Source organism: Piliocolobus tephrosceles, chromosome 20 (genome assembly GCF_002776525.5).
Source record: "Piliocolobus tephrosceles isolate RC106 chromosome 20, ASM277652v3, whole genome shotgun sequence".
Classification (NCBI taxonomy): domain Eukaryota; kingdom Metazoa; phylum Chordata; class Mammalia; order Primates; family Cercopithecidae; genus Piliocolobus; species Piliocolobus tephrosceles.
Genome location: NC_045453.1, coordinates 17,157,652 through 17,168,695, shown reverse-complemented (window position 1 = coordinate 17,168,695; position 11,044 = coordinate 17,157,652). Strand labels below are relative to the sequence as shown.

At 49.7% G+C, this 11,044-nt stretch overlaps 1 protein-coding gene across 1 annotated transcript in view; it reads right to left on the bottom strand.

Moving 5' to 3' along the window:
• R3HDML (R3H domain containing like) overlaps nucleotides 1-9,406 on the bottom strand; it is a 13,189-nt gene extending 3,783 nt beyond the window's left edge. The window contains exons 1-4 of the mRNA XM_023227890.1: nucleotides 9,146-9,406; nucleotides 5,319-5,437; nucleotides 3,129-3,261; nucleotides 525-640 (exon numbers count right to left, since the gene is read on the bottom strand). Coding sequence (XP_023083658.1) covers nucleotides 525-640; nucleotides 3,129-3,261; nucleotides 5,319-5,437; nucleotides 9,146-9,406 — 629 coding nt within the window. The remainder of the gene's footprint in view (nucleotides 1-524; nucleotides 641-3,128; nucleotides 3,262-5,318; nucleotides 5,438-9,145) is intronic.
• Nucleotides 9,407-11,044: the final 1,638 nt, after the last annotated feature.

Below are 11,044 nucleotides of genomic sequence, written 5' to 3'. Positions count from 1 at the left end.
GGAAGGAAGGAAGGAAGGAAGGAAGGAAGGAAGGAAGGAAGGAAGGACTATTAATTGACTTTTTTTTTTTGGAGACAGTTTCTCACTCTTACACAGTTTCTAACTCTTGCATAGGCTGGAGTGCAGTAGCATGATGATGGCTCACTGCAGCCTCTACCCCCGGGCCCATGTGACCCTCCTGTCTCACTCCTCCCCCAGTAGCTAGGACTACAGATAAGCACCACAACACTCAGCTAATTTTTTTTTTTTTTTTTTTTTTTTTAAGAGACAGGGTCTTGCCGTGTTCCCCAGGCTGATCTTGAACTCCTGGGCTCAAGGGATCTGCCCACCTTGGCTTCCCAAAGTGCTGGGATTTCAGGCATGAACCACCATGCTCGGCCTTAATAAACTCTTAAAACTACCCAAATTATATGGTATTGAGGGCACTTAGAATGAAGAAGGGATAGGGACTGTATCTTTCTTTGACTTCTCAGGACCCACCCTCCTGCCCCAGGGCCCCGTTTGCCTTAGATGCGGGCACTTACTTAATGGCGTAGTTGCAGACCAGGTATGCTGCCCGATGCCAGGTGTTGCCCCAGACGCTGATGCTGCTACAGGTGTGGATGGCGCAGCCCAGCCGATTGGAGGATGCCCACACCATCTGATGAAGGACAGAGACAGTGGAGGCTGTGAGAAGGGCTCAGTGGGACCCAGGCTCCCTGGGGTTGTGCAGTTGCATTAGGTGAGGTCTTCCTGGGAGAGACAGTCTGCCTGTTCCAAGGTGTTGGGGGAGGAAACGGAGGCATTTATATTGTAACATAATGTTTCTCAATCTTTTTTTTTTTTTTTACTGCAACAGTAGGGAATAATTTGTATATTGTTACAGGTGTACAAATAGACACACATATACACACAATTTGAACAAGAATTTTATGAATCACTAGCCTTATCTTGTTATCATGTGTGATATGTTTTCCTTCATTTCATACTGCACTCAGTCAAGTGCAGCTGTGAGAAGGGAGTTGGATCCGTAACTGACTGTAAACAATCAATTGAGAGAAAGCACTACCTTCAGACTAGCCAATATATTTTCTTTTTTCTGACAGTCACTAATGCTTTTATTTATTTATTTATTTGGAGACAGTCTCGCGGTCACCTAGGCTGGAGTGCAGTGGTGATATCTTGGCTCACTGCAACCTCTGCCTCCCAGGTTCAAGTGATTCTCCTGCCTCAGCCTCCCGAGTAGCTGGGGCTACAGGCGTGCACCACCATGCCCAGCTAATTTTTTGTATTTTTGGTAGAGATGGGGTTTTGCCATGTTGTCCAGGCTGGTCTTGAACTCCTGACCTCAGGAGATCCACTCGCCTCAGCCTCCCAAAGTACTGGGGTTACAGGTGCGAGCCACTGTGCCCAGCCATCTAATGTTTTTAATAATTTGAAATAAAGTGTCTGGATTTCTTCTTTTTCTTTTCTTTTTTGGATTGTTTATCTTTTGTTTTAAGTTCAGGGGGACATGTTCAGTTTGTTACATAGGTAAGCTCTTGTCACGGGGGTTTGTAAAGATTGTTTCATCACCCAGGAGTTAGGCCTAGTACTCTTTAGTTATTTTTTCTGATGCTTTCTCTCCCCCTGCCCTGCACCCTCTGACAGGCCCCAGTGTGTGTTGTTCCCCCCTCCTATGTCCATGTGTTCTCATCATTTAGCTCCCACTTATAAATGAGAACATGTTGTATTTGGTTTTCTGTTCCTGCATTCGTTTGCTAAGGATAATGGCCTCCAGCTCCATCCATGTTCCTGCAAAAATACATGATTTTGTTCTTTTTTTTATTAGCCAACATATTTTCTTTCTTTCTCTTTCTTTTCTTTTCTTTTTTTTTTTTTTTTTGAGAAAGAATCTTGCTCTGTCGCCCAGGCTGAAGTGCAGTGGCTCACTGCAAACTCTGCCTCCTGGGTTCAAGTGACTCTCCTGCCTCAGCCTCCCGAGTAGCTGGGATTACAGGCGCCCACCGGCACACCTAGCTAATTTTTTGGATTTTTAGTAGAGATGGGGTTTCATCATGTTGGCCAGGCTGGTCTTGAACTCCTGACCTCAGGTGATCTGCCCACCTCGTCCTCCCAAAGTGCTACGATTACACGTGTCAGCCACCACACCCGGCCAGCCAATATATTTTCTATACTTTTCTATTCATTTCTTTTTTAAATTATTATTTTTAGAGAGGTGGGTCTCACTGTCACCCAGGCTGGATTGCAGTGGTAGGATCATAGCTCACTGCAATCTCAACCTCCTGGGTTCAAGTGATCCTCCTGTCTCAGCCTCCCAAGTAGTTTGGACTAAAGGTGTGCACCATCAAGCCTCACTATTTTTTTTTTTTTTTTTTTGAGACAGAGTCTCGCTCTGTTGGCCAGGCTGGAGTGCAGTAGTGCGATCTTGGCTCACTGCAACCTCTGCCTCCTCGGTTCAAGTGATTCTCCTGCCTCAGCCTCCCAAGTAGCTGAGATGACAGGCACATGCCACCATGTCTGGCTAATTGTTTGTATTTTCAGTAAAGATGGAGTTTCACTGTGTTAGCCAGGATGGTCTCAATCTCCTGACCTCGCGATCCACGCCCTTGGCCTCCTAAAGTGCTGGGATTACAGGCATGAGCCACGTCGCCTGGCCAAGGCTCACTATTTTTAAAAAGGTTTTTAGAAATGAGGTCTTGCTATGTTGCCTAGGCTGGTCTCAAACTCCTGCATTCAGGAAATCCTGCCATCTCAGCCTCTCAAGTTACTGGGATTACAAGCGCGAGCCACTGCACCCAGTCGTTTTCTTTCTTTATATATATATAACTATTTTGATTTTTGGGGGTGGGGATGGAGTTTCGCTTGAACCTAGGAGGTGGAGGTTGCAGTGAGCCGAGATCTCACCACTACACTCCAGCCTCAGCAACAGAGTGAGACTCTGTCTCAAAAAACAAACAAACAAAAAACAAAAACAAAAACGATTCACCTCAGTTCAGTGTGCACACAACTTTCCAGGAATATGCTTCTTTGGTGAAAAGAAGCTCATAAAGGTCTTTGTTTGCATTCTCATATCTGCTCCATACATTCCTTTTCTTCTAAGGCGGCAGGATGTGTTATCCCAGGGTCCCCAGCCCTGACGGGAGTACCTGGGTATAGTGGGAGCAGGTGGGGCCGTCGCAGTGCCAGGGGCAGCGTGGGTTACAGTCCCTCGGGGCGGGAAACAAGTAATGCCGCTTCTCCGCAGACCAGGACTTCATGAGATCCACCACGGACCGGTACCTGGGGAGGCGGGGGACATGGAAGAAGCTGGGTGAGAGGATGGAAAAGTGGCTCGGCCGCCAACTTGCTGGTGACCTTGCGTGAGTCACTTTGCTTCCTTTCCTTCATCTCAGTTTCCTATCTGGGAGCAGGAGGGTGGTGGCCCCTGCCTCACAGGCATGTTCTGAACGCTTGTGAAGTGCCTCCCTGTACCTAGCACATGGTAAGTCCTCAACAAAGCATACGTGTTACTGTCATACAGAGGGCCAGGCAGGAGGTGCATCTCAGATGGGGGAGCTTGCATTTTAGGGAAGGAAGGGCTCCTTGGACCATCTCCTAGGCCTCCAAGATGTGAGGAGAAGGCAGATACTGGTGTGACACCCTAAGATACCCTTTGCAGTCTGAAAAGCCATCTGGGGAGACCTGAGGGCTTTTTCTCTTTTTTTTGAGACGGAGTCTTGCTCTGTTGCCCAGGCTGGAGTGCAGTGCTGTGATCTCAGCTCACTACAACCTCTGCCTTCTGGGTTCAAGCAATTCTTGTGCCTCAGCCTCCCAAGTAGCGGGGACTGCAGGTGTGCACCACCACGCCTGGCTAATTCTTATATTTTTAGTACGGACGGGGTTTCACCATGTTGGCCAGGCTGTTCTCGAACTCCTGACCACAGGTGATCCGCTCGCCTCGGCCTCCCAAAGTGCTGGGGTTACAGGCACGAGCCACTGCCCCCGGCCTTTGAGGGCTTTTTCTATCACACATATTTGACAGAGGCACAAATACATAAAAATATACATAAATGACTAGTGAGGGAGAAAATCTGGAAGAATGCACATCCGTAATTTACGACAGCACAGCTTCGTCTCTAACACTGCTTTCTTTCTCTCTGTGAGCCTCTCAAATGATGGCCATGGGTAGGGGTGGAGTCTGGCAGGAAGAGTTCACTGGCAGGGGAGAGGGGAAGTGAAATGGAGGCATCACCCGACATCTGCTCTGTAGGGCTCTGAGTGACCATTCACGGCTCTCAGATGCTGGTGCTGGTCGTGACCAGTCAAGGACATGAAAAAACGCAGAGCCTTGAATTTCCACTGAGCTCACTTGAAAAGACTGGTCTTAATTCTTTCCCACTCTCCCCGGGGTGATGGCAGAATGGCGAAGATGGGAAGGTCGTTGTTTTTCTAACATCCTTATTTGGCAAAATAAAAATCTGACAATCTTGTAGCAGTTTCACAGATGTCTTTTTGCAATTGTATAGGCCTGTGAAATCCGCAAGTCTGGAAAGAACTGAGCTAGGCTAACACCTTTGTTTTAGAAACAGGGACACCAAGGTTTAGAAGTTTAGAAAGTAGAAATAACTTCCCAAGGCCACCCAGGTCAGAAGATCCCCAGATTCCGACTCGGGAGTCAGAATGGCGGTGAGAAAGTCAGGCCAGAAGGGTGGGTTTGCCATTCTCAGACTTACCTTTATTTTATTTTATCCCCTTATTTTTATTTTACTTTATTGATTTATTATTATTTTTGAGACACAGTCTCACTCTGTCACTCAGGCTAGAGTGCAGTGGCGCAATCTCAGCTCACTGCAACCTGTACCTCCTGGGTTCAAGTGATTCTCCTGCCTCAGCCTCCCAAGTAGCTGGGATTACAGGCATGCGCCACCATGCTGGGCTAATTTTTGCATTTTTAGTGGAGGCAGGGTTTCACCATGCTGGCCAGACTGGTCTTGAACTACTGGCCTGAAGTGATCTGCCCACCTCAGTCTCCCAAAGTGCTGGGATTAGAGGTGTGAGCCACTGTGCCCGGCCCCCTTATCCTATTTTCTGAGTCTTCCAATCCCTCCTCACTTTCCATGACGATCTGTGCACTTGTTTGTTCTCAAAACAAGACTTGCCTCAATTCAATGTATACACAATTTTGATAGGGTTTTGCCTGCCCCTCCTAACTAGAATGCAGGCTCCCTGCAGGTGGAGAGCTTGTCTGCCTTGCTCGCCACTGTATCCCAGTGTCAAGTGCAGCACCTGGTACAGAGTAAGTGTTCAATGAGTGTTTGTTGAATGACTGAGTGAAGGAAGGGCAGAGGGTCACTCACTGGCCAGAATGGATGGAGAGGTTCTGGCCCACGTATCTCATCAGCTGTGAAGGCCCATGTGCCCAGATGCACTGGGTGGCCCAGGCCTCGGCAGCCCTGGCCAGCCGCTTGTCCCAGACCTGGGGAAAGAAAGGCAATGAAATTCCCCAGGGGAATAGCCACCATCATCACAACCGTGTCCAGAGATGCACATTTACCTGGTGCCAGTTCTCCCCCATCTCCCTGGAACCCTGCAACAAACCACCGTGACAAAGTAGAAGACTGAGGCTCAGCTCGCTGATGACTTGAAGGGCAACCATGAGTCTATACCAGAGCTGGGGTCCGCACCCAGATCTCTCGACTCGGAGCTTGGGCTCTGCTCTGAGCAGGGTCGAGGGTGTTCATACAGGAGTTCTCAGCAGTCCCTGGAACTGACTGAACCCAGAAGGATGAGAAAAGAACTAATTCTTAAATCGTATTTACAGTATTTTCTTTTTCTTTCTTTCTTTTTTTCTTTTCTTTTCTTTTTCGAGACAGGATCTCACTCTGTCACCCACGCTGGAGTGCACTGGCGCCATCTCAGCTCACTGCAACCTTTGCCTTCTGGTTCGAGCCATCTTCCCATCTCAGCCTCCTGAGTAGCTGGGACTGCAGGCGTGTGCCACCACACCTGGCTAATTTTTGTAGACACAGGGTTTTGCCATGTTGCCTAGGCTGGTCTCCAACTCCTGGCCTCAAACAATTCACCTGCCTCAGCCTCCCAAAGTGCTGGGATTACAGGGCACTTCGGGAGGCTGAAGCAGGTGGATCACACCCGGCCTTGCAGTATCTTCTAAATGTGTTTATTTTAACATTAAAAATGTTTAATTCAAAGGCTTTTTTAAATTGTGAAAATATGCATAATTTTAATATGTAAGATATTCATCTGGGCATGATGGCTCACGCCTGTAATCTCAGCACTTTTGGGAGGCTGAGGCAGGCAGATCACTTGAGGTCAGGAGTTTGAGACCATCCTGGCCAACATGGAGAAACCCCCTCTCTACTAAAAATACAAAAATTAGGCCAGGCATGGTGGCTCACACCTGTAATCCCAGCACTTTGGGAGGCCGAGGTGGGCGGATCACCTGAGGTCAGGTGTTCGAGACCAGCCTGGCCAACATAGTGAAACCCTGTCTCTACTAAAAATATAAAAATTAGCCGGGTGTGGTGGTGGGCACCTATAATCCCAGCTACTTAGGAGGCTGAGGCAGGAGAATCGCTTGAACCTGGGAGACGGAGGTTGCAGTGAGCCGAAACCGTACCATTGTACGGCAGCCTGGGCAACAAGAGTGAAACTTTGTCTTAAAAAAAAAAAAAAAAACATTAGTCAGGCATGGTGGTGTGTGCCAGTGGTCCCAGCTAGTTGGGAAGCTGAGGCACAAGAATTGCTGGAACCCAGGAGGCAGAGGTTGCAGCCAGCTGAGATCATGCCACTGCGCTCCAGCTTGGGCAACAGCGAGATTCTGTGTCAACAACAACAACAAAAATAGATATCCAAGGAGGAACAGTAGAAAGTCTCATCTCTCTCCTATACTTGTCCCCCAACCCCACCACCCTGCATGCCATCCCAAGAGGCAGTCACCACTGCTTCTTGTGTCCTCTGTATACGGGTATATATTCTGTACCTGTACAAGCAGCTCTCTATATATAGATACACACACACACACACATACACATATGCAAATGGCAGCATTCTATTCTGCACCTTGCTCTTTTGTCTTAGGGATTATTCCCCATCAGTACATGGTGAATGCCCTCCTCATCCTCCTTAACAGTTTTATAACCTTCCAATGTATGAATTCCCCAAGTTTTATAACCGGAAAATATGTCAATAAAATACAAGTTCCCTTCCAGCTCTGACTTTCTGGGATTCTCTGAGATAGGATTTGTTCATTCATCAAATATCAAACAACATTTCTAGGCACTGAGGACTCAGGGTAGCAAGGCAACAAGGCCTTCAACGAGTCGCTGATCATTATAGTCCCGGTTGGTGTGAGAATGAGAAATGGGAGCCAAACTTTCTTGGGGCAGTGAGAGAAGGGCTGCTGGGACAAAGGCTGTTGAGATGGACAGCCTATTCTGTGAGTAGAAGTCAGCTAGGGAGGGAGAAATGGGGCATCCAAAGAGGGGTCCAGGTACCTTCCCAGGGTTGTCTGGCCCAATCTTTTTTTTTTTTTTTTTAGATAGAGTTTCACCCAGGCTGGCAGGATCTAGGCTTACTGCAACCTCCGCCTCCCAGGTTCAAGCGATTCTCCTGCCTCCACCTCTCAAGTAGCTTGGGATTACAGGGGCCCATCACCACACCCAGCTAATTTTTGTATTTTTAGTAGAGATTGGGTTTCACCATGTTGGCCAGGCTGGTCTGGAATTCGTGACCTCAGGTGATCCACCCGCCTCGGCCTCCCAAAGTGCTGGGATTGCTGGCGTGAGCCACCGCACCCAGCTCTCTGGCCCAGTCTTTTAGGGAGAGCAGAGGAATGCTTCCCTCATGCTACAATGGGGTAAACTGAGGGGAGGAGCAGGCTAAACATGAAACCTACATGTTCATGCCCTCCCTGGAGTCCCTGGTGAAACATCGAACCCTTTCTGCCCCATGACGCCTGTAGTCATTAAACAGCTGTTAGGGCAGGTGCCACACACGCACAACAGGTGCTCAGTAAATGTGCCATTTGTTTGAAAAATGGAGGGCGTTCTAGGTGCTAACGAATGAACAAGTCAATGACTCCCCTGTGCTCTAGCTGCCTGCCATCCCAGCTCCTATTCCCACCCCTCCCAAAACCGTATTGCCGCCTCACGTTATCTTATATATATTAATATCTTGTTGTTGATGCTTGTTTTCTTATTCCCACTAAAATGTCAGCTCCATGAAAGAAGGAGCCTTGCCCATTCTGTTCCCAGCAGTGTCCATGAGGCTTAGCATGGTGCCTGGTTCCAAGTGTACTCCAAGTATAAGTCAATGGATACGATGAAAAAGTTTTCAAGCTATCGAGTGGCATGTGTTGGTCTTTCAGGGGGCAGACTGGCAAACTCCCTAAAGACATCTCTGGGTGGGCTGGAAACCCATCTAGGCTGGTTTTGGACAATGGCCCTGGGGGAGGAGCTGTAAGAAAGAGGTTGGTGCCCTCCTCTGACTTCTTGGGGGCTGGAGTGAGAGCCACCAGCCCTGCCTCTTTGAGGGGAGACATCCCAGCTTCCTCTACTGGTCAGCTGCTGGTTTTCCTTAGCCTGAGATTCCCCAGCACCTGTCCCCACTGCTCCAAGCCTGCCTCCAGGGGCTTGTGGAGGATGGTGTGGGTGTGTCAGTCAAACCCTTAGGGCAAAGAGACAAGAGCATGGAAAGCACCAGCCACACACCCCCTGCGGGTCCCCAGTGTGGGGAGCCGAAATTCTTGGGTAGGGGATTGCGATGGTTAACAGTTGTGGTGATGCCAGGTGGCAGCAGGCAGGCCTGGATTGAAATCCTGGCTGGGTGACCTTGGGCAAATCAATTCTCTGAGTCTCAGTTTCTTCCTCGGGAAAATGGAGATGATACTAACGTATAGTGCCTGGCGCACAAAGGCATCCCTTACATAGTAGTCCCGTGCCCCTGACTCACTGGAAGAGCTGTGTAACTTCCTTAGTTTCCTCATCTGTAAAATGGGCAGATTAACTCCTGCCCTTTCCACAGGTTGACACCCAGATACCGGCTAGGGGGGCCAGGCAGGCAAATGGTCCAGCTCTTAAAAGCCAGTCATTCTAGGCCAAGATGAGTTGGCTGCATTCGCCAGAAGGGGCACTGCAGGGGGTGGGGGGCAGGCATGGGGACTCACCATGTATTCCATGTTGGCAGCAGGTGGGTACACGCTGGCCCGGATGTGGTTGTGATAATCCAGTAAGGCATTCATGTCTCTCACAGAGATGTGGCGCCTCTGGCGGTACCTGGGCACCCCCAGGCCACTCGGGAGCCGCACAGCTGTGCTCTCGGGCCGGGCTGGGGCCGGGGTAGCATTAGGCATCATCAAGGCGTTCACTGCCTGGCCAGCCCAGAAGAGCAGGCCTGCCAGGCCCACGGTGCTAGGCAGCAGGGGCATAGCTGGATGGAGGGGTCACAGGTCTGCCTCGTGCAATCAGAGCCGGCTGCCTGGAAGGGGTAGGCACGAAGCAGGGTAGGTTTGTCTCCGCTTTGCTGCAATTTAGGAATTGAGAATGAGACACAGAGAAAACCCAATGGCAGAGAATGAAAGAGATGGAGAAAAAAGACCAAAAAGGGGACAGAAAAAAAGAGTTATAGAGAAAAAGAATGAGAAATAGAAAGGTAAAGAGATAAGGGAGCACCAGACCCTGAGCGTTCTCCAGCAGTGCTAACCCAGAGGATGCTGCCTCCTGGGAACCTGGCAAAGACCTCTGGATGCAGCTCTGGTCCAGATGCCCAGCACCCCTTCCTTTCCACCCCAGGGGACTGAGTGGGTTGGGCAAGGGGAAAAAATGCCCAGACAGTGGCTAATCCAGACATGGCCCTGGAGTGAGATGGTGCCACCACTTCAAAGCCAGGGCTCTGTCCCTCCAGCCGAAGAGACAGACAGCAGCCCTCTCCAGCCTAGACATCGTCTTCACCAATCCTGCTTGAGTGAGCTCAGTCAGTGCCCTCAGAGGGCAGGGCCCACCTTACCCCAAGGCGTATTGCAGGGTCCTTTTGTCCCTTGTTTGCTGCAATTTAGGAATTGAGAATGAGACACAGAGAAAACCCAATGGCAGGGAATGAAAGAGACAGAGAAAAAAGAGAGACCAAAAAGGGGACAGAAAAAAAGAGTTACAGAGAAAAAAGAATGAGAAATAGAAAGGTAAAGAGATAAGACGGAATGAGAGAGAGGCAATGATGTGGCGGGGGGAGGACAGAAATAGATAGAGAGGCAGAAACAGAAGAAGGAGCGAGAAATCAACTTAGAGAAGAGATAATGAAGCATGAGAAACCAGACAGGAGGCTCCAACAGTGTGTACCCAGGACGGGCAGCCCGGGCGGCTTCAGGAGGCAGCTGAGAAGGCAGAGGACCTCTGCAGACACCCTCGCCCACCTGGCAGCGCAGCGACTTTAAGGGTCCCCTGGGTGCTGTTGGTATCTGACGTCCCTGGCCCCACAGCCCCTTCCCCTTCCAGCCAGGCCAGACTCCTGCAGGGAGGCTCCGCCTGCTGGTTGATGGGCTTTTCTCTCCCGCCCCCTCTCTCTCTCTGCTTTCACCTGAAGCGTGTAGGGCTGGGCTGGGCAAATGGTCAGGGTAGTGATGTGGCAACAGCGCAGGGATTCCAGGAAAAAATACTCATCCCCTACGGAAGATCCCAGACCCCGAGGCTTCTCTCTGCCTTCCACATCCTGACATATTAAAGCCACCTTGCATCTGGAGAGTATTTTCTGACTATTTTCCCTACAACACCCTCCAGCCTTGGAGTAGGCAGTTAATATGGCCCATCTAGTGAGCCCCTGCTATGTGCTAGGCCCAGGGTTGAGTGCTTTACACACAAGCTCAACCAACCCTCAGAAGCAGGCACTATAGTTCCTCATTTCACAGATGAGGAAACTGAGCCCCAGAGAGGAGAAAGAACAAGCCCAAAGTCAAGCCAGCCAGTCTGCAATCACGCCAGGATTTAAATCCAGATCTGACCCCAGGCCCGGTTAGTATCTAAAAAGGATGCCCTTCCCTTCCCTTTCCCCTCCCTTCCCCTCCCCTCTACTC